This window comes from Neolamprologus multifasciatus, chromosome 23, assembly GCF_963576455.1.
Source record: "Neolamprologus multifasciatus chromosome 23, fNeoMul1.2, whole genome shotgun sequence".
Lineage (NCBI taxonomy): Eukaryota > Metazoa > Chordata > Actinopteri > Cichliformes > Cichlidae > Neolamprologus > Neolamprologus multifasciatus.
In genome coordinates, this window is record NC_140460.1 from 16,859,826 (window position 1) to 16,882,989 (window position 23,164).

General features: G+C 38.2%; 1 protein-coding gene across 5 annotated transcripts in view; it reads right to left on the reverse strand.

Annotated features, from left to right (window-relative positions):
• Nucleotides 1–337: 337 nt before the first annotated feature.
• Nucleotides 338–23,164, reverse strand: part of nlgn1 (neuroligin 1) — a 290,054-nt gene continuing 267,227 nt past the window's right edge. For all 5 annotated transcript variants that reach the window (XM_085150602.1, XM_085150605.1, XM_085150603.1 and 2 more), the window contains 6 exons: nt 22,429–22,695; nt 21,984–22,345; nt 19,980–20,140; nt 17,018–17,174; nt 15,803–15,880; nt 338–14,154 (listed from right to left, as the gene is read on the reverse strand). In XM_085150602.1, the coding sequence (XP_085006728.1) occupies nt 13,552–14,154; nt 15,803–15,880; nt 17,018–17,174; nt 19,980–20,140; nt 21,984–22,345; nt 22,429–22,695 (1,628 nt within the window). In that variant the 3' untranslated portion in view covers nt 338–13,551. The remainder of the gene's footprint in view (nt 14,155–15,802; nt 15,881–17,017; nt 17,175–19,979; nt 20,141–21,983; nt 22,346–22,428; nt 22,696–23,164) is intronic.

Sequence of the window (23,164 nt, forward strand, 5' to 3'; positions counted from 1 at the left end):
AGTGGTCTAGCTTTTTTCTTTTCTCTTTCGTAACCAATGTGTCTGATCACGATCTCACACACTTTAAAATCACTAAGGACTTTCAGTCTTGTTTGAACTCCAGAAACAATTTTAGCATGGCTGAAGCCTTGATGACTAAAGCATTTCCTATAAGGCAGAACTTCACAGCAGACAGGGTCACTCATACTCAGGAATCATCACAAACCCTGTCATTGTTCAGTAAAAAATCTAAAACAATTTTGACTGTCTTAAGTGAGAAAAATGGTGATAATATAAAAAGGCCTTTTGGAGAACTCAAGTTTCAGTGTGTGCTGCTTTTTTGTTGCCCTGTGTAAGCTGTTTATCATGCACGTCAGCCTCAGGATTAATGCTTTCATTTGAGACTCTGATAAAGGAGTATTGATTTTGTTTAATCACACTCTGGATATGAGAAATCCATTGTGAAACATAAAATGTCCCAGTGAACTATTGATCTTTGCTTTGGGTCAAAAAGCAGCTAAGATCTGATAGGCAAGTTAAGTATTTGACGCCAGCACAGCAGAAGTTGGCAAACACTGACAAACATAATTCTGCTATTTCACTCTAGTAAAAAACACAATTTGCATGATGTGAAACGTGAAACTTTGGGAGGTAAGTTAGAACAAATTAATTTAGCTCACCCAGAAAAATACCTGTGATCCAGCTCTTGCCTTTCCTCAAACTGAGGTATCACCAACTTGTAATAGTTGCTGCAATGACATACACCTGCTCCTATTTAGTGGTACTGTGCTCCCAGCTCATTGCTGCCACCATTGGTCCCAAACAGAAGCGGCACATTTTCATGCTATGCTTTCTAAAACATATATTGAATACAGAAAATCATTACTGCTATCTTTATTATACTATTTACATTTTTGGTGTTATGTGTCAAAACACTAAGAGAAGTCCTTGACAAAGCCAGAGGTAACAACTATTGTCTTACCACTGCAACAGGCAGTTATTTATAAAGCTACAGCTACAAGAGTCAAGTGTGCTGGGATGTCCATGAGGAAAATATATCTTTGGAATAGGACAGAATGTCTTTATTTGTCTTTGTCAGTGTACGATGAAATTTGGAGTATCTCCCTGCAAGGTGCATACAGTTAAGACAAGAAAATATGTATTTAAAAATATGTGAACTTAAATTATAGAAAGAAAATAACAGTATGAGTTAAAACTCACATACACCACACACGGGGATTACAAACAATATACAAAGACATCTATTTCACAGTCCTTAGTAATATTGCACAGTTTATGAGCTAGAGTTCAGTACTTTGATGGCATTTGGACACAGCAGCTTTTCTGTGGTTCTACACCTGCCAGAGGGCAGCAGAGTGAAAAGGTGGTGGCCAGAAAGACTAGAGTCCTTGATGATCTTTGCAACTCCACATGGTGATGACCGTGTTCTGTAGGACTGCTTGAGTGAATGTAGCTGACTGGTGGTGGTCCTCTGTGTTGATTTGATGAGTCTCTGAAGAGCTTTCTTGTCAGTCTCAGTGCAGCTGGCACACCACACCAAGATGCCATGGTGAACAGGTCTGCAGCTGGGTCTCAAGATCAGAAAACAGGGTGGGAATGGCAGGTGCTCAATGGGTGGTCAACTGGCAGGATTAGAGCTCACAAATTTGTTGTCATGAAAGACACAATACCATACTGGCAGTCAGACCATTTAATCACCAAGTCAACATAAACTTGACAAACTGGGCAAAGCGGGAACCTGCACGAGGGCTCGAGCAAACAGATGCCCAAAAGTCAGTCTGTGTCAGTTTTTGTGTTAATAAAGAGCAACTTTTGTTTTTCAATTTTATAATTGGTAACACTTTGGCACAAAACCTGAGGGAGTTATCACAAGCCTTACATCACTCCATTAGGACAATTTCCTAAGCTGGGTTGTCTGACCACATCAGAAATCAAACGTGATTTGAATGGACACACTTTCTGACAGAGTGATAAGCCAGCACATCTAGAGAGAATATAGGTCAGGGTTTTGATGGAATGAACCAATAGTAATTAATTAAAAATGGGGGAATCAGTGTATCTAATCAAGGAGACATTGTCTCTCATAGTCTTGGGGCATGCATGGAGTGGGCATTGTTGCCTGCAATGTGCATGATTCCAACCCCTTCCCATTGCCCTGCTGGCCCCTGCTAACACTGCCCTTAGCCATCCAGATGATCTGGGCAGAATTAAAGCAAGAATTGCACTGTTGAGGAACTCCCTGAAAAACTCCTCTAGGAATTGGAACAAAAGTATACATAACTAATACCCCCTTGTATTATTCAAGGTGCAGTATATCTATGCATACCACAAGTGTCTAACAGCTTACTGTTTGTGGTGCAGATTTGTTAAATTAGCGTTACTCTGGACAGTTCCAACTTTCTTCACCTCCAGAGAGACAACGGGAACAGGCTGACTGCCAGATCTCATTAAGTTCAAAGATATTCAGATGGACAGGCTGAGCGAAGCTTCAGATCCTCTCAGATTTAATTTGTTTGGTTCAATCAGTGCAGGCTGATCGCTGGTAGACATAAGATGAAACATGAGAGAAATACTTCATCCGTTGGTGTTGACAGCACCTCATTTCTAACTTAGACAATAAAACAATAAAAAGTAAAATGAAACAAAATGTGTTAATTGTTCTCAATATGCTGGAATTTTAATTTGTTAACAGGGCTGTCACTGGTTAGCTTCCCTTGTTTTAAGTCTTAAACTTAAATTTGCATCTGCTCACTTCATAGCTGAAACAGCAGTCACATTTTTGACTTTCACTCGTGTACACGTGAAATAGAATACTGGCTGAGTAAGGACTCAAACCTGACGAACAGATGTTAGTAATATGAAAGTGTTTGATCATTAAACGTGTGTGTGTGTGCATGTGTTTTGTTATTTCTATTTTATTTTATTTTTATTTTTATTTTTTTGCAAAATGAGCTTTTTGAGAAGAAGCCGGGCCTAGAACAAAAGAAAGACAGTGCATTGATTATAATTGCCTTACCTGAAGGTAGCATCCAGTGGACCAACTCAAACGATGCAGAAACCCAGCAAATCCCAATTAAAACGAACTCAGACATGAACAAAGCTTTTGCTGTGTGTTTTGTCAGGAACAGAACAAAAGAGTGATTAAAGCTGCTTGTTAAGGGGGAAAGTGTGACTCATCTGCCTCAAAGCAGAGCAAATTTTGGATATCTAATAAGTGACTTGGGAATTTCAGTTAATAATTTCACAGTTTTAATCTTCCCATCTGAAATATAAAGGAAAAATTAGTTTGCCGTAATGTATTTCAGCAAGCTTTATGTCTTTTTAGATGGGGAGAATGTCTTTTGGATCTTTTGTGGCCTGAAAGCAGCTTCATTCAAGCAACCTTCCATCTGACTATTACCCATACAGATAAGTTGTGTATTGCGGTCCTGAAAGCAAGTAAAAAGGAGGTAGTATTTGACTATCTGATACTTATATCTTACGTTTTAAAAGAACCCTTTCATGATGCTGGAACCAAACACACAAAAAAGAGGAGAAAATGGAATGAAAACATCCATTTATTACCTGAAACTAAATACATTTTGACTGCATACTGAAACTGTGACATCACATATTATTATTATTATGATTATTATTATAGCAATAATAATAGCAATAATAGGCCTATGTTACTAATGATTTCTTTGTTTATTTATTTATTTTGCTGTCATTCACTATTTGTCACAAATTTAATCTGTGTGACTGAGCATAGCTGTCCTCTGGGTTCTCAGTCATGTGGCACAGACAAGTCATGTGACATGGCTGCTTTGGCTCAACCACTAAAAGCAAATACTAGAAACAAGAAACGAATCAGCCAAACATGCAATTTATATAATTATCGCTGAAATCAACACCGACTGAGTGGCTTGTGAGTATTAAAGTAATGATCCAGACGTATCGATTCTCCTGTCCCTGCATCACAAACCACCAGCTCTGTCTAATGAGAAAGTCTGTCATGAGTCCTTTGACCTCTTAATAACAGTCAATAGCACGGACAGAATAAGATATCAATACGATACCTTTTTCCCCCTTCACATATCGTCTAGAGCATCACACAATTTAGTGGAGCTCTACTCCATAGGTGCAACATTATGTAACTGTTCTATTTGTGAAACACTGTTAAAGTACACAGCAATTACCCAACTGTTGTGCTGCTCGCGACAATGGCCCTGGGACAACGGCAGCAAAGCTAGATCAAACAGTTGTGCTAAATTAAAGAGCGGGTTATCAGACCAGGCAGGAGTGTTTGATGTGCAGAGATGAGATGCATTATTATGGTAAATAAGCCTCCCTTATCAAGCTATTCCTACAGGGCCCTCTGGCTGAGCAGCCCACAGTCGTGTGTGCCCTTGGTCAGACAAATAGATGCACACATACACGCACACAACACACATGACAGAATCAGTGCCTGAGAGCATAAATACATGCTCTGTTGATCCTTTACACCCCACTCCAAACAGCCGCCTGCTCTCCAAATGTCAGTCAGTGTCTGGCATAATTTGTTTCTAATCATTGGCAAAGAGTGAGAAAATGTCACCCTTTTCCAAGGAGGATGAATTCCGATTGATTTCCAATTAGCACTAAACAAAATGCCAGTTTGCTTTTTTTTTTTCTCGGTCTGCGTGTGTGAGAGAGAGAGAGCGTGCTTGTATTTGTGTGATATTTAAGATCAGAGGAAACTGATAATGCATCACATCAAGCCCTAAGGCGCAAAAGGGTCCCTGAAGTTCTCAGGCTGAGCCCTACAAATACTGTTGTTCAGCTCTTAGCATGCATTCAGAGAACTAAAATGCATAACTAAATTCATCACATATTGGAAAACAATAAAACATTAACCACTTATGAATGATTCAAAATCTCAGTTTGTGTTACAGGATGAAATGTGTTTTAACAAAATAAGAGAACAACAGCAATAAAGACGAATTAGTTTAATATTCTATTTCGCCAGAGTTGGAAGGATAAGTGAAACTGAATGAATTCAAGTAGCAAATTAGACTTTAAAAATGTACCGTTTTTTATCCTATTAATTTATCCAGTTATTGTTGATCTCATATTTCTATAATGAGCATTTACACATGGGTTACTGCTAGAAAGTTCCTCTCTGTCTGACACATTTTATTGTTTTCCAAGATCTATGACAAAAATCGTTCTAAAGAAAGAGAGAGATTTTACTCAGCATCGAATTCTCTTATATTTCAAAAATAAAGTAAAATTTAAAAATAAAGTCAGATGATTTCTTATTGTGTCCATTACTGTGTTGCCAATCAAAATGCAAACCTGATCAGAGGGGGCACCTCTGAAACTGTGTCAGTGTTACATGTTTCAAAATGAGCCAGGCTGCTTTTAGTGAGAAATTCTGACGTGTTTTGCAGAGTTTAAAGGATTTCTGTAATAGTGTATTTTTTTTCATTTTGTCACTTTTGGGCCACACTTGTTTATTCAGCTCTAAGTGCTTCTGTGCAAACTTTAAAACTTAGATGAAAATCATCAATAATGTGTAGTAATTTAAAGGTAACAGCCAAGATACATATTCCATATTGCATGTCTTCACCTTTTGCAGTTCTACAAACACACCCGATCTATTGTCTGATGGATGCAGTACCATAATGCATAATAACCCACACACAGAGTTCAGTTATACATTCCAAAGAGCATAAACGCATAGAATTCATGAAAAAAAAAGTGTGGTAGAAGAAACTCTTTAATTTTGTTGTCACATTTTTTGCCCATTTTCAACAAAAGTGACAGATGTTCACCCTCTATCACCGTGTGTACTTCCTGTAAGAACATGGTGAGGTTTTACAGGCACTGTTTTTATTTTAATGCATTCTACCTAGGACAAAGCTTGTTCAGCCTTCAGTCACAGAAATCAAATTTAATCACGCCACAAATAAATTGCCAGAGTAATTACTCGCGAGTATGAAGTGATGTGTGCTTCACCAATTAAATTAGTAAACTCAGCAACAGCCACAGAAAATAATAAATGAAGACTCCAGAGAAAAAAAAAAACATATCAGCATATTAAAATCATTTATTGTGCTCCAGAAGAGTAATTACTATTTAACCAGAAAGAAAGACAAGTGACAAATAATCTACAATACAAATGCCAGACCTGCTCACATAGTTCCTCCGGTTCACATGACTTTCAAAGAACAAATCCACCTTTAGCTTTCAGACTGCTTGCACAAACCTCTCAGGATGAATCTGAGGTTTAATTGTTGTTTCTGCTGCGCTTTGAGGTCAGAAAATGGCACGTTGCGTTACATTCATTCGCAGTGCTCGTTCCTCTCTGCCCTTGCACTACAACACAGGCTCACTGTCAACCACGATCTGCGTAGCTTTACACAAGAACAAAAAAAAAAAAATGAAGCTTCCCCCTAGAACAGGGTTTCACAAGTGTTTGCAGTCCCAAACTGTTTGGATGTATACTCACCCTTCTTGACTGGCTTAATAAAATTTAGTGGTGCTGGGAGTCAAAAGAAATGACCGAAGAAATGCTACCTGGATTGGGTGAAACTTCCCCTTTTGCAAATGGCAGACTAACACCGTCTCACGGTAGCTTGAAAAATAGATGTAAATAATACCTATATGTTACGTATGTAAACATCAAGACAGCTTCCACTTTAATGTACTAAAGTCCACTCAAGAAAGTAGGAGGATAGTGGCATAACTACAAGAACTTAATCAAAGAGACATTTTTGCCATTCTTTTGTTTTATTCTTCTTATACGCTATCGTTTTACTAAAAGTAATTTTCTGGTAGATAAGTCGCATCTGATGGGAGTGTTGCTTCTCTGTCACGATTAAACCAAAAGTCATCCTGTACAGAAGCGCACAGATCACATTTTTGGGACTATTTCACAAGCTGCCATGAGACTGGGCTAATTGGACACAATTTTTTAAAGGAAGGTGACACCAGATGGGAGTCATTCTCAACTCTGGGGCATTCTCAGACTAATATCTCACATCTGCCATTTGAATGTCAACACTCTTACAAATGAGTGCTGCTACAAGCACAAAGCCAATAAATCCAAATTCAAGTCTTATTCAGGACAAGCAGGACATCATATGACACAAAATAAACAGAATATTTAAATATTCAACACAGAAACACAAAATAGGCACAATATAGAATTAAACACTAATGGAAATAATGTTTACAAGTCTGACAAAGGAGCATACTGGTAACTGGAAATGAACAATACCAGCATATGCATTCAAAGGGGGGTGACGGATTTTTGCAGGTCACGTTTAAGATTTTACAACTGTGTGTGTGTGTGTTTTAGCTGTTGTGGTTTTGAAGATGTGTGTATTTTAGCAAACACACATGTAAAGACCCTCCTGCCCACGCATGCTGCACGTAATCAGTGTGCTCAACCTGCCCGCAACGGCTTTAGAAAATCACAGACTTTTAATAATCTTCTTAAAAATAAGAGAAATTCAGTTATGAACCAGGCTGAATTAGAAAAAGATGGGTATGTTTATGATGTTACGGTACACAGCACTCAAACTAAAGGTATACCCTTTTCCTCATAACTTTGTAATGTTCCACGTAAAACTACCACAGTGTATAAACAGTATAATAACTGCAATTAAATTTGAACTTCCTTCGTATTTAATTTGCTCATTTCACTATCCAATAAAGTTTTATTGTTATTAGTTCTCAGTTTTAAGGTTTAATGTTTCCTCTGTCATAGGGCAGGCGTGTGACTTGCCCTAACTTTAAAAAGATGTGTTAAGAGAATATATGTTTATGATATTTCCCACTCTTTAACGTAATCAAAATGCTTCTCAGTGAACAGAGTGTCATATATATGTGTAGCAAAGTCTCAGTGGCACTCTGGGATTGGATATGTAAAGTTTAAAAAATGAGTGTCAATTACTCCAGTTTCCTAAAATCGGAAGGATTTTTTTCTTTCTCCTTTTTTGCCTTCTTAGCAGTGAATCAAAACTTCAGCAAATTAGATAAAAAGAGAAGGGCAACTTGGTTTCTGTAGCGGCCCCTGTTGTGTTGATTGGGAAAATTTATCACCTCGTTTCAGTCATACGTTTTATAATTATATACGTTTCTTAGCCCTAGTCTATTAAAAGCTAGCCCTTTCTTAAAAACATACGTAGTTGTACTTTAGTTGTGAGCTGAGATTTTTCCAACATGAAGAACACAACTCTGAGGTACCCTGTGGAACCTATGACCACTAGAGGTGCTGTTAAGCATCTTTTAAATGATAAAGTCTCAGCACTGCTAGTACCTACCATCATATGTACACAACCGTTTACATTCGTGTCAAGAGCAGGGAGACATGACCTACATTTGTGGCGGCTGCAGGGGTTGGCAATGCTTACTGACAGCTGGACAGGGTAACGCCTGATAAAACTTTACCATCGATACAAGAGAATAACAGCAGGATGGAAAATGCAACGTTCACAAAAGTTATTATTTGCAAATGATCTATGAGGTAGGAAATGCATTTGAGATATTCCTTATACCATAAAAAATGTATTTTAATGGAAACACTAAGAAAGGAATATTGACATTTTCACAGGGCGTATAAAACACACAGCTGTCAAAAGGTGACACGGCTTTAGATGTGGACCATTTCTTACCCAAAGATTGCGAATCTTAATAGAGAAAATGTCACCAGGCAAAACAAGTTAGTTTGCTTTGAAATGCATCAGTCTTCCAGTAAGGTTGCCTTAGTGAAAATTACTGAATCCTTCAATTTTGGTGCTGTTAAGACAATAAAAGAACAAATCTAGAATACACATTTTCGGTATGTTAAGTGGAGTAGTGCGATATGATTTTGATAGGGTTTTATGCCATTAGTCAAATACCATTTTGTCTTAACTTTGCTTCAGTCTCAGTAAAGGTGCGAGGTCGTATCTGTGGTCAGAGAGGTGCTCGGCACAGCATTCTCTTCTTCTGCTACTGTGTATTTTAAATCTTTTTCACATCTTCCTGATTGCAAGGGAAACAGCAGCTAGCTGGTGCTTAAATCAGACTTTCAATTTGTGCATTGCTTTCAAGATTTAATCTTTTAAAGCTTTCTAATTCATAATGCCTGCACTTGTCTTCAGGGAAAGGGGATTCAGTGCTGTTATTTTCAAAAGTTGCAGTTTTCTCACAAATTATGCCAATTTGCTTTCAATTTGCTTTGATAACCAGGTTTTTCCATACACAACTGTCAAAACTGTTAAATGTATTTAATGCATTTGCTTACTTATATATTTCCTGATTGAGTCATTGCATTTTGCTTTTTCCTGCAAAACGTTTTGCTGTCTTCCTGTCTAGTTTTACATCCTCAAGCAATCTAGCACAACTGCTTTTTCCTTATGAGAAAATTTGGACTATATTTGCATGTAGTCACTGCAGAGGCTAAATCTTGTTAGCAACTGCCACTATAAATTAAGTTCAGTGCAGTTTCTAGCAATTTCCATTTATAATTCCAAATATGTCAGGTGCTGACCAACATTTCTCTCATTTTTTTTCACGCTACAGTTGGTTTACATTTTTCAACTATCATCAATCAGACAATTGGATGCATGGCAAGTTATTAATTAGGATTCCTCCCTGGCTGTCACCCACTTAGCATGGCCTTGCAATTGCTTGACTATTTACCCATCAGTGCAATTATATGTTTAATTCAGTGGGTGGCCCTGCCTTTGCCCCTTTGTCATTTCTCTGGAGAGCAATGTTTGAATTTGGCAAGTGCTAGCTATATACGATCTCAACCCCTGTAATATTTTCATGTGTTCATGAGTTGTAATTGCTCGTTCTCAGTGCCTTTCATCCTACTGCTAATGCTGCAGTTTTGCAAACTTTAAAAGGGAAATGTTTTTTGACTAAAAGTAAGTCAGCTCAGAATGATTTGTCATATTACGTGGATTTATGTAAAATGCAATCCTAAAATGTGATGGAAAGTCATGCAAGCTGTGGTTCCACCAGACAAAAGACAAAACTACATAGTGCTTTTTGTCTTTTGAGATGGCTGTTTTGGAAAGGGTTGACCACTGGATACTTGTTGTGAGTTAGCTAAGAGATTGTAAAGATTGAACACTGGATCCCAATTAATCATAGGATATGATCTTCCGCAGCATGTGCGGAAGATTGATCACAGAAAGTGACAGAAACTATGGAGCTCTTCATTTTTTTGTTGCAACTGCATGTTTGGGTGCACTGTATACTTACATACATGCAGTAGGCATGCAGAGGGTCATGGGGATTGTAAATTCAATGGTTTAAGTGTCATATTAAAGTATCAAATGTTCACTGTAACAAAAAAAAATCAAAAATCAAAACACAACACAAACAAAAAAATTTACAGATAAAAATCTTATTTTGTTTTTGCCATGTTTGTAGCCAAAAAAGTGAACAAGTGTAGCGCTCCACTGGATTTACATCATGAAACACCTTGTTTTGGTATTCAAATGCCAGAAAACAGTAATTAACCAATATAAACAAAGAAAAACAGATTTTGTTTGTCTGGCTTGGACTCACGTTGTGCAATCTAACCTACCTCATGTGACTCTTTGCACATTTTAAATTAGTAACCTAGATAATAGGAATTACTTTGTTGCTGATGCGCATATTCAGGCACAAATGTTCCTAAATCCCTGCACAGCCAACGTCATCATTTAATTTTCTTTCAAGAGTCCTTTCCACATCTAGTGAAGTGCATTTGAGCAATTGGGTTACAAAAACAAGGTCATGTTGCTTTTTATATGGGTCTAATAAATCTTGAGTTCAAGTAGAGGGTTTTCCTACATAAAACATTTTGTGTGGGGAAACAAAATACTTGGAAAGCCCAGGTGTAATTTCTTATCACATGGTTGTGTATGAGATTGTTTATACATATTATCGGTATTAAAGTATGAAAGCTTTTGATTTGTCGATACAGTGCCAACAAAACTACAGAGCAGATTTTCCCCAGATTCTGAAATTCCCACGAGGATGATGTGTGATAATAACCTTGGAATCTTTCTTTTGTTTCAATCCCAGATCAAGCACTGGCTGTTCATTTCATCCAGAGAAACAATCTGGAGCCAACAGATAAAATTAGTTTATTCAATTTAAATCGTATTCCAAAAAGCAACATTTCCTGTGAGAGACAAGATTTTATCCCCTCATCCAGCTTGTCTGCCACAATGTTACATGGGGTAACAGTAGTCTGCACTCATTATTTTGAATGACTGCACAGTGCCTGTAAGGAAGCCAAAAGGGGCAGGATGAATTCTCACAACAGAGGCCTCTTCACATCTACATTTTAGCGAAGGGAAAACAGGGAGAAAAGCGTTTCAGCTTACCAAGTAGCATCTCTGCGCCAGCTTTCAGATTTCTATATCTGTGCACAATAGATCTAGGATATTCATGTCTGTGTCTGCTTTGAAGATCACCACTTTACCCCCACAGTGACTCCAACCTTTTAAGCAACTGGATTCGACTGCACTGTGACTCATTTCTACACCGATGGATAACATCGTTAGCTGCTGAGGCTTCACTGACCTGAAGATGTTAGCAAAGGCAGACAGCATTGTAGTAGATGGTCAACTGAAGACAGTGCGGATGTGAGACGAGCCGCTTTGCTAAACAGCCCAGCTGTCAGCTCAGTATAAAAGATGAGACAGTAGAGAATCCCTGGTAGAAAACGAGTGGGGCTAAAAAAAAGAAAAGAAGTAGCTCTTCAAAATGAGGTAAAGAGGAGTGACTGTGGGCTTCAGAGCTGCTATGAGAGGCCTTTTTACTTCCTTCACATAATTCAATAATTCCAACGCGATGTGTCTCCTAACACAACCAGCCTTGGCTAATGATAAAAACTAGATGAAATGCGCATTATGGGAATTGGCCTACCATGACCCTAACTTTTCCTATCATCTTGCCCTTTGACTTGTGTTAGTCATGTGTAGGCATTCATGTTTAAAGAGCTCTACAGTGCCCGATTGGATGAATAAAAAATCTACACGCTCCAGAAATTCACTCTCCCACCATTTTTTTCCGCAGTAGTTTCACCCTCCATCACAGTCAACACACCTCCCAGTTAAAAGTAAAGAAAACCGGGCAATGGAATAAACAGTGCAGGTAATTACTTCTATACGGTATAGTGGTCAAGTAGGTAGAATACCAAAGAACATTGATCTCAACTGAAGGTACAATGAGTTTGATTGATACAGTGTAATGTGATTTAACCACTATCAAAAAGTAGTACCAACACACGGAGTACAAAACTAGTCCTTATATGCCCAGCTCCACTCAAGCTATATCATGTTATGCAAGAAAATTTGAACCATATTTCCAGCCCCTCCCCTTTCTACCCCCGACTCCAGCCCACATCATCCATAACCTGGAATTGTATTTCCCATGGTCCTGCAAGGGTGTGTGTTTTCTTGTAATCCAATCAAGAAATATGTCTGAAATTTCTCCAATGCAAGGGAGAGGGTGAAAATTATTCTTAATAATGACATAATCAGCAGAGCAGCCATCAAGCAGATAAATTGTCATGCGCATCGTGCTAAAATATCCAATTATCCTTTGTCCCCCAGCTCTCTGTGTTGAAGTTGGAAATGCCAGAAAGCCAGTAGGTGGATCCCCACTTCCTACTGGTTCAGTTCTACTGGCAGGTTTGCAGTATGGATGCCCCTCTGAAAAGAGGAGAGCTAAAACAGCCTCGGTGCTTAGTGTACAGATCTAGATATGTAAATAGGTTCTATACAATAAAATTGTTCCCAATCCTCAAAAATAAATGGATGAAAAGTATTTGCAAGATTTTTTTCTCCTCAAAATGGTTCTGTTGTGCATACAGGATTTCTTTTTCTTGAAGTTTTCAGTCTTTCCTTTGCTCTTTTCAACAATTGTTTTTTTTTTTCTTTTTTACCTTATCTTACATAGCCTCCATTTATGATGTCAAGACATGCCTAAATTGGTTTGCATGGCATCTACATTGTGCCCCACAGAGTAATCTCTAGCGTGATGCCGAAGGAAAACAACGCGCTTTCTTTCTTTTACAAAGAGCTCCCTTCTTCTCACCTCCAAGGTGTGTCTGATGCTCTCTTCTGTATCCAGATAATACTCTCAAGCAGTCATTTGTCAAAAGATCCCGAAGGCCATATCTGTTGCTAAAAAGAGAAAGTATTTTTACTGTACCTTGTTTTGCTGCAATATCAGAACAAAAATAATAACAATAAAAAAACATCCTCCTCTTTGTTTTAGCTTTAGAGGTTGTTTATCTTCAGCTCTTTATATGTATTTTTTTCTTGTCTTAAATTTTTGTACAAAAAGATAATTATTCTTTTTTCCCTGGTCCAAACCCTCAGAAACTCTTGACTATATTTCCTCAGGTATTAACAGGGTGTCGTACAGTCCCAGTGCAATTCCATGGGTTTCTGGCAACTCCAGGATGGCATTTCATCTCATGACATACTTGTGTTTGTCAGAAAGTTGGCCTTCAGTCTCTGCTGCGTCAGCGGCATTAGCTTTAGCCTCAGCCATCAGAGTCCCGCCTGCATGGGTGCATCCACAGGGCTATACTCGGGTGGTGGAGTGTGAGTGTGGGTGCGGGTGGGGCAGGGTGTTGTTCTGGCCACTGCTGGGGAAGGTATTGAAAGAGTGGAGTGAGGTGAGCCCTCCCATGGTGCTGGGGATCATGGTTATGGTGTTTGGTGTCATGAGCGGGATGTCATCTGGTGAGCGCCTCATGGCCAGAGTATAGTCCGGTGGGCAGGCAGTCCTCAGAACCACGTCATGCGGGTGCAGGGAGTCGCCAACCCCCCTGCAATCTCGGTCCAGGTCTGAGTGCTGCTTCATCTGTAGAGACATGATTTCCTCCTCTTGAGTGTGGGCAAGGTCATTTGCGGCACTCCGCTGGGGGCTGCAGCGTCTATGAACATCGTGCCGGCGCTTGTCCTTTTTGTAGTAAAGTGCAGCAAAAGCCAGGATATTAAGGAAAAGCAGGGATGCTCCCACAGCAATGGTTACAGATAGTTCAGTGGAGTAGTCACGCTGGTCCACAAGATGTGGTTGGTTGTGGCTGTCCTGTGTCTCAGTGGGGAATGGGGTTGGGTTAGGACGTTTGGTCACCAGAACTTTGGTCTTCGGTATTCGATTAGTAGTCTCTGGTGGAGGAATCTGAAGACAAGAAAACCAGTGGTTAATAACTAATTCATCTGATCATGTTCAACTGTATAGTCTAGCTTGTGGTACCACAAAGTTGAAACTACATATTGGATACCCCATAATAGGCTTTGAATGTTATTAGAGCAAAAAAGCATGATTTCATTTGCAATAAATAAATACATTAATATAGAAAGAAATCCTGCCTTCTCTTTGGTTTTATTGCATTGTCTACTTAGTCCTGCTGAGGTTAGTGCATGTTCTTGCTTTGTTTCACATGAGTCCCCCAAGTTTTTTTCATTAATTCTTGTATTTACATTATATTCCAGCTGGACTTTTGGATTCTAGATTTATTTATCTGCTATTAAAGTTCAACTCTTGTTTGTTTATTTGTGTCTCCTGTGACTTGAATTTCACGTCATTCAAAACTTTGCAGTGCACACCAAACTGACATTTCACCCATTTAGCTTCTAAGAGTCACATGACTTTAACAGCATATTTTGAAAGAAAAGAAAAATATTACTTGTTTGACATTTTATAATCCTTTAAGAAAACCCAACTTCATAGCTTTGCAGATTTCCTGCTACCAGGATGATCAAATACAATTTCATTAGATCAATAGTACATATGCACCTACTTCGATTTGGGGCCTTATTTTTTCAAATTCACGAGTCAAAATATTTTTATTCATCATTACATAGTGCTTGTAAGAATGATTGCACAGTGTCTTTACAGACATCAGGTCACTTCTGAGTAGGATGTCAGAAAAACCAAAGCCAATTATTTTCAGTTTTAGTGGCCTAAAACTAGCAATGTCTGACAACATTTTTTTATTTGTCACCAGTGAGATTGAATACTCTCGATTTAAAGCTGAACTTCAACTGTTTGTTTGATTTAAAACATAATGTAGAGAGGCAACATTACAGAAACAGTGCCCTTATTCAAATAATCATGAGCCTAACTTAAATAAATGGAGACCAGGAAAGGGATGGAGAGCAAAGGAGGAAAAGGAAGACAATATCAGGAAGGAGCAACTTCAGTTTCCTTCAGCTCCAAGTGTTAATGTAATGTTGATAATCTCTTTGCTGCAGCTTAATGCTTAAGTTGCATAGTGACACAAATTTTTGTTCTAACTTGTGGCAAAGTGAGATTGTGTACATCCTGACATTACTTTAAACATATGGCCACTGCCTGACTAGATAAAGTCACTTATCAAAATTTGACATAAATAAGCTTTTTAAAAATGAAATTAAAAATATTACACACATTCACATCCTCAAACATTCAGAATCAGCCCCTTGTACGTCAAGTATCTACTCATAATTTGTATCAAACTGAAGTCAGACTGGATGTTTATGTATAATTCTTCTCTGTCACACCTGATAGCTGCATTTACTGAACACTTTTGGCATTGCCTTTAAATTCATTCCTCAATATACTTCAGCTGCTGCTCTGTGTTTATATGTGCTCGTCTATCGCGTCTATATATATAATCACCTAAGTAGGAGATCACAAGAGCCCCTTGAGTGGAAAATTAGGCAAACTAGGTCAACAACCAATCTCAATGTTACATTTAAAACTTTTCAAAAAGCCTTCTGTGGAGGGAATGGCTCACATAGACGCTTTTTGCCATGATATGACACATTGACTATTTAAAACCAACCTTGGTGGTAGTTGGGATGAGCTGGGTGACCTCATTGAGACTGTGTAGATGAGGAACCAGCTCCAACCACAAGTTGACCTGAGAAAAGGACAGAAATGCGTAGGTGGTAAAATCAAGCAAGTATGAAAACTGTCTTCAGAAGAGCATCTTAAAGTAAGTATGAAATTACAACAGGATGAAAATGAAACAATATTGCAGTTCAATTTTAAGCATTCAGAAAACATCCCTGCTTGTGAAAAACAAACCCAAGACTAGGGCACAAGTGACGCATAAACAGGAAACACACAGGAATTTCATCTTTATAGAGACGAAAAATATAAAATTATTATATTATATAATTATTATTTATATTTGAATAAAACATATTTAAAACCATTATTTTTAATCTATTTTCCAAGATGAATTATTAATCCATACATTTTTATAAATCCAGATTGCATACACTGGATTTATCCGTTTTTGAAAAAGTTAGAGCAATGCGTAAGATGTTAATAGAAACAGAATTAATAGAGTTTCATTTAAATACATAATAAATAGAAAAATAGACCAAATATATCATAATATATAAGAAAGTCAACTTTTTTAAGTTTGAAGTTAACATTAAATTAATGGAACTTTGTGTGTATATTTTGTAAACACACCACACTTGTAAGAATAATATGTGCTTTTGTCGATTTTCAATCAATCGTTAAGTTGACCTTGAAGAACTTGCCAAATTTTAATGCATTTTTAACATGACCCAGTTTACAAATTCATATCAGAATTATTTCAAGCTATCATCTTTACAGATAGATTGACATGCACACATGCAAATGCTATCAAAATATAACCTGTGAAGACATAGAAAACATCACATTAAAAAAAGCAAAAAAAAAAAGTTCATAAAAATGTGTTTTTTTAAGGGATTTGAAAAAAGCCACAGATTTTGTGAGCGGTTTCTCCTCTGGTAGATTATTCCAAAGCTGATGGTTAACTTGAGATTTAAATCTTGATTTTGGAACCACCAGCATCGCAGCTCTTGAAGATCTAAGGCTGTAACACCAAATCTGCTATGTAGCTTGGAGCCAAACCATCACATGGTTTAAAAGTGATCAGTAACATCTTAAAATCAATTCTAAATCTACAGGGAGCCAGTGTACTGAAGTTACTATTGGAGTTCTCTTAAAAACAGTCAAAAGCTTGTCTGCTGCATGACAGAGTTACATCTAACTATACCTTATTGGCACGGTAATGCTCTTTGACCCGGGGCTTCAGGCCAATGTGGAGGTAAAGCTGGTCTTTCTGGTTGTAGCGTGTCCATGCCACTTCTTCAAAACGATTGGGCTTAGTGTGGATGAACTTGGTGTCCTGGGGGACAGGCTGGTTTGGGTCCCTTTGAAGAAAGAGTAGGAATGAGTTTCCGTTAAAGAGGTCACAGAGGAGAAACGAGCTGAGAGTCTTACAGTGGAAAAAAAAATGTTGTTGGCTGTTTACCTTAGAGGGCAGGAAGATCTAAAACCAGGCTAAAGGTGAACTGGACCTCTTAAGACACAGCTGTTTGGCTATTCCAATTTTAATTTTGACATAAGTGTAGCATTTGCCTCAGGCTAATCAGTATAATTATGAAAATACTGAAATGCAGCCTCCAGGTTTCATCAAATTTTAATCAACGCTTTCTAAGATATCACACCTGATAAGATCCAGAAAAGGTCAGAAGGAAAATTATTGCTCATAGATGTAGGGCTTTCTAAAGATTCTGACTGAATGGAAAGGTCTTAAGATAGCTAATAACCTTAGAAGTATACATAATTTAAATTTTGAGGCATAAAAAAAATCCCTGTCACAGTTTTTTGTTTATTTTTTAAATTATGGATATCTCCTTGGAAGTGAATGCATTTATATATAATTCAAACATGAAAAGAAGCTTCCTGCCAAAGAATATGTTTAGTTGAATATGCAGTTCAACCATGCTGATAATTTCCAACAAGTACATGGTTCAGTGGTTGCTATAAACCACACTTAGAATAGCTACTTTTTTAAATGTCATGTGCCATCAATTTTAAATGTTTGACTCAATAACTCAAGGCTTAAATAAACTGTAAATGCAGGTCAGTAACCCATGTGAATGCCCCTCATATATTCAGTACAGAGGAGGATAACGCACTGAGTTTGGATCCTGCACTAAATAGAGCCACTCGCACTTAATCTGAGGAGAACAGATCCAGCCATGTGAACTATGGAGGCCCATTCAGACCTAGTGAGCGCCCCATTGTCTGAGAGCAGCATATGGAGCCAGCCAAACCTCATCAGGAACACGCTTAACCATTCAAATTGGTGGCATAAATCTCTCAGGTACCCGGCATTCTACGTCAATTTGGGGTTATATATGTAGATCATTAGTGCTTTTTTTGTTCCCCTCCGGGCTACTGGGCAGTGCACAGGAAGAGCCAATGTCCCCCTATTATGCTGCAGAAAAACAATTACCGCCATGACTATATAGTGGAGGGCAACATGAGACAGAGGGAGAAAAAAAGGATTTTAATTTTGTCGCTTTCAGAATGTCACTCTCCAGGCTAGGATCATCAATTAATAATGTATTTGAAGATATGTAGTGGGTATTTTCAAAGAATACCAATTATACTACACAGTCCATAAAACCCATAGTATGATTCACTACTCCTGGTCATACTGAAGAAACAAAATCACAGTGAAATTATAACTTCACTGTGAAATGATCACAATGTTCTAATGGTGATTATATGTTTTATTAACATATAATTAACACTACATAAGCTCATAAACTAATTGATTATTTCATGTAGGGATGCACCGATACCAATACTGGTATCGGGGCCGATACTGTAAAATGTGTGTGTACTCATACTCGTAAAAGTTAACCGATACCATGAACCGATACTAACTTATTTCATTAATCAGAGGGTGGCTTGTTATTTTTGTTGTAGTTTTTTAGATTGGCCACTAGGGGGACATCCCGCGGTAAACAGCCACAGGGTTAGGCGAGTGAGACTGGTGGCTCCAGATAAAAAAGAGAAACTGGAGGCTGCTGTAGCTAGGCTAAACAAAATGTCAGCAGTGTGGACCGGAACAGCCAACTTCAACTCAGGTTTTGGAAAAGCGATGAAAAATGTCAAGAGAAAATCCACAGGCAGTTAAAATAACAGAGGCTCTGACTCATTTTATTTCTCTGGATGACCAGCCAATGCCAGTCGTGGAAAACATAGGATTGAACCATCTTCTCAGCATACTCGAGCTGTGATATGAAATTCCCAGCCGCCCATACATCAGGGAGATAATGGTGCCAAAACTTTCTAAAGAGGTAAAGGCAAGCAATGTGTGCGCGATGTCAGTCCTTGGTTTAACGGCACAGTGGACTGATGATCCACGGGCAGATGGGGAGTTCGTTCGTCAATGCCAAATACTTTTGTTATTTTGTTTGTTTGTTTACAATATGGACACTCTGCAACAATTTAAAAGTTTATTTTATTCTCAAACCTAATTTGTATTTATTTTATTCCAAACAGAAGTGTTTATTTATTATTCCGAAAACTCGAGACAGTGCCAATAGTTCAGTGATATTTTGTTAAATTACAATGTGGAGACTGCAATAATTTAACAGAAGTGCTTATTTTTCACTTGAAATTTTTTTGTGGTCATTTTTATTAAGATATTATTTTTTATCGGCAGAGAATAAAATAAAACCTGTCTTCCAATTCATTGCATTTGTGTGTGTGTGTGTGTGTGTGTGGTAGAAGTATCGGTTTTTGTACTCTGTATCGGCAAGTACTCAGATCCAAGTATCGGTATCGTATCGGTTTGAAAAAATTGGTATCGTTGCATCCCTAATTTCATGTAAACCAGCTCACTTGGTAAACAATCATGTACCCTTTTTTGGAAATGAATAGAATGTATTTTGGCAAAATCAGAACCAATCATGTCAAACAATAGAATTATTTAATTTCCATATAACTAATAATCACATCAAATTATTTATCATTTACAGCGAAGTGAAATTACCTATTTCCAGAGGTGCTGGTTAGATCAAGTACAAATATTAAGTATGAGCTATAAGTTATTTCAGATGCAGCACTTAACATTTTCAAAACTGAAAAAGCTGTGATGGTTTTGTTCAGATTCATGAGATTCATAACACTGCATTGGCCCTTATGAGGCATCATACCCTGTCTTGGCAAAGTTTGTCCAGTAGGTCATAACCACAGCACTGAGCATAACGTCGTTCTTGGAGAAATTGCAGGGAAACAGCTCTGTTGGTCCAATCATAGGCAGGCCAAACACATATGGGATCTCGTCTCCATGTGCTGCATCTGCCCAGGGTGGTACCTAATGAGCAGCAGATGAATCAAATCACGTCAGTATTATTACATTTATGTGACAGATACAGGACATTAAAAGGCATTATTTTTGCACGGTGGATATTCTGACAATATGCATAGACACACCAAGACTAAAAAGGCTGGAGAAATAGAATAGTTGTTAAGGAAAAAAAGGGGAATGAGATAAGTTGTTAATATTAATTTACCTGCCATTTTTGGCTCATTATTCAGTGAATTGAACAGAGAGAGAGAGAAAAGATAAAAGATAAAAGGATGATGCTGACAGAGGAAAATTGCTTTGAGATGAGTTTAAACTGGAATACAGAGTACATATACATGGTATCTGTACCAAGTTGAAGTTAATATAATAAGGAATGCGGGCCATTTAATGAGCACTCTTTATTTTCATTAGTTTGTGTAGACATATTTGAACATTAACATTAAATGTTGCATCAAGTAATACAGGAAGAAGTAAGGATTTAAGATACTAGTAAAAAAAAAAAACCTGCCAACCAGCCAACCAGTTTCAATTCAATTCAATTCAATTCAATTCAATTCAATTTTATTTATATAGCGCCAAATCACAACAAAAGTCGCCTCAAGGCGCTTCATAGATCAGAGAAAAACCCAACAATCATATGACCCCCTATAAGCAAGCACTTTGGCGACAGTGGGAAGGAAAAACTCCCTTTTAACAGGAAGAAACCTCTGGCAGAACCAGGCAACCAGCAAACAAATATGTATGTATAAATATGCATATGTCAACTGTTTAGTTCAGAGGAGACTGTGAGAATCAGGCCTTTATGGTCAAATAGCTGCTAAGAAACCACTATTAAGGAAAAGCAACAAGCAGCAAAGATTTGTTTGGGCAAAGAAACAGGAATGGACATCTGTGCTTTGGTCTGATGAGTCCAAATGTGAGATCGTTGGTTCCACTAACAATGTCTTTGTGAGACGCAAAAAAGGTGAACGCATGGTCTCCACATGCATGGTTCCCACTGTAGGAGGCTTGGAAGAAGATTGCTGGTGACACTGTTGGAGATTTATTCAAAATTGAAGGCACACTGAACCAGTATGGCTACCACAGCATCCTGCAGTGACATGCCATCCCATTTGGTTTGAGTTTCGTTGGACCATCATTTATTTTTCGACAGGACAATGACCCCAAACACACCTCCAGGTTGTTTAGGGGCTATTTGACCAAGAAGGAGAGTGATGGAGTGCGCTGCTGAATGGCCTGGCCAGATGGACTGGCCTCCACAGTCACCTGACCTAAACCCAATCAAGATGGACCTCAGAGTGAAGGCAAAAGGGCCAACAAGTGCTCTGCATCTATTGAAACCCGTGGAAAACTATTGGAAAAACATTTCAGGTGACTACCTCATGAAGCTCATCGAGAGAAAGCCAAGAGTGTGCAAGGCAGTAATCAAAGTAAAGGGTGGCTATTTGGAAGAATCTAAAATATAAAACATGGTTTGACACTACTGCTTAGCCAACTACACATCACTGATTACTTATGGAGAAAGACTCATAAGTAAAGCAGCAGTTACAATACACACGTTGTTACATATATGAGCAATGTGTTGGCTTATCTATCAAACTATCAGTTCAAATCAATTACTTTAGTTTCATTTGGGAGCATTTTGTCTTGCCTTTAGCAATAAGAAATAAGTGATTTTATTTGATTGTACATTATTCTTGAATTCATTCTGTTTACATGTGTTGATAAATGGCTTCTGCTCAGTGATACAACTCAAATCAAGACAGGGTGTTCACTCCTAGATTCCAGGTACCATAATACTTGAAAGTATCTTCAGACCTGATGAGGCATGTGATAGTTTGAAGCTCACCTGTTCCGTCTGACAGTGGTGGTAGAAAGCATAGAAGTAAGTTGGAGATCCAAAACTGGAGTGCAGGTCAGCTGTGGCAACTGCTGGTGCTACCCACTGGTGATCGGTGAAAAGTGCTAGGAGTGTCTTCCGGCGTGTCTCTGGATTATGCCTATCAGCCCAGTCAGTGTACATAAACTTGATGGTCTCTCGGAGGATGTCTTTGCCTTCTGGGTAGCCATAAAGGTCATCCACAAAGCTGGACACGGCGTAGTCGAAGTCATTAGCTTGGACGCCATTCTCATTGTCCACGATAAGCTCGACAAACTTAAGGCCCTCGCCCTGGTTCACTCCGAGCATTATATCATAGTTGAGGAACTCACCTAGCAAGAGACAGTACAGAGTTTGGTTAACTTACAAATTGTAATTACAAAGCATCCTTTTAGGTGGAAAATAAATTAAATACCTTGTTCCATTAAAATCTGAGGGTCATCAGGTATAACATCGCCATCAATAACAGGGCCGAAGGCAATGTGATAACGGGCCGGCTGGATGTCTTGATCCACAAGCTCCTTGTAATGTTTTCTCTGCAGGCACAACACAAGCTCCACAGTGTCCTCCAGGTTGCAGCCTACCTTCCGAGCCAGCATTCGAGCATATTTGGCAGGCTGAAAACTGACAGCCCAGCTAGACAGAGCTGTGCCGCTCTGAGCGATGGCCCTCTGGAACAGGCCTTAAGACAAAAACAGGGGCAGCATTGATGGAGAAAACAATTAATTAGGTGCAATTCAGAGACTATCCCAAAATATGTCAAAATAAGTATAGATGCATAAAATGTCATTTTGAAAATCATATAAAGAAAAATATCATATGATAAATCAGCTGATTGAGAAAATGGAACGGAAACTCAGCGATCATAGGTCATATTAGAGGCAAACTGAATACACTGAAAAATAGTTTTGCTTATTAGAACAGACAAAGCAATATTTCTTTTGGCAAAAAAGAAAAAAATAACTCAGCCATCTGTCAGCCACCCTGATTTTCATCATGAACATAGTACAATGCAGGTTTGTTGAGTCAGTCCCATCTTAATGCACTGCAGGTTGAGGGTAATATTAATGATGTAAAAACAGGCAAATTCTTTGGTTTGTTAGTTTTCAGTAGTGACAAGAAACAAATCTGAACATTTACTAATGAGTCTT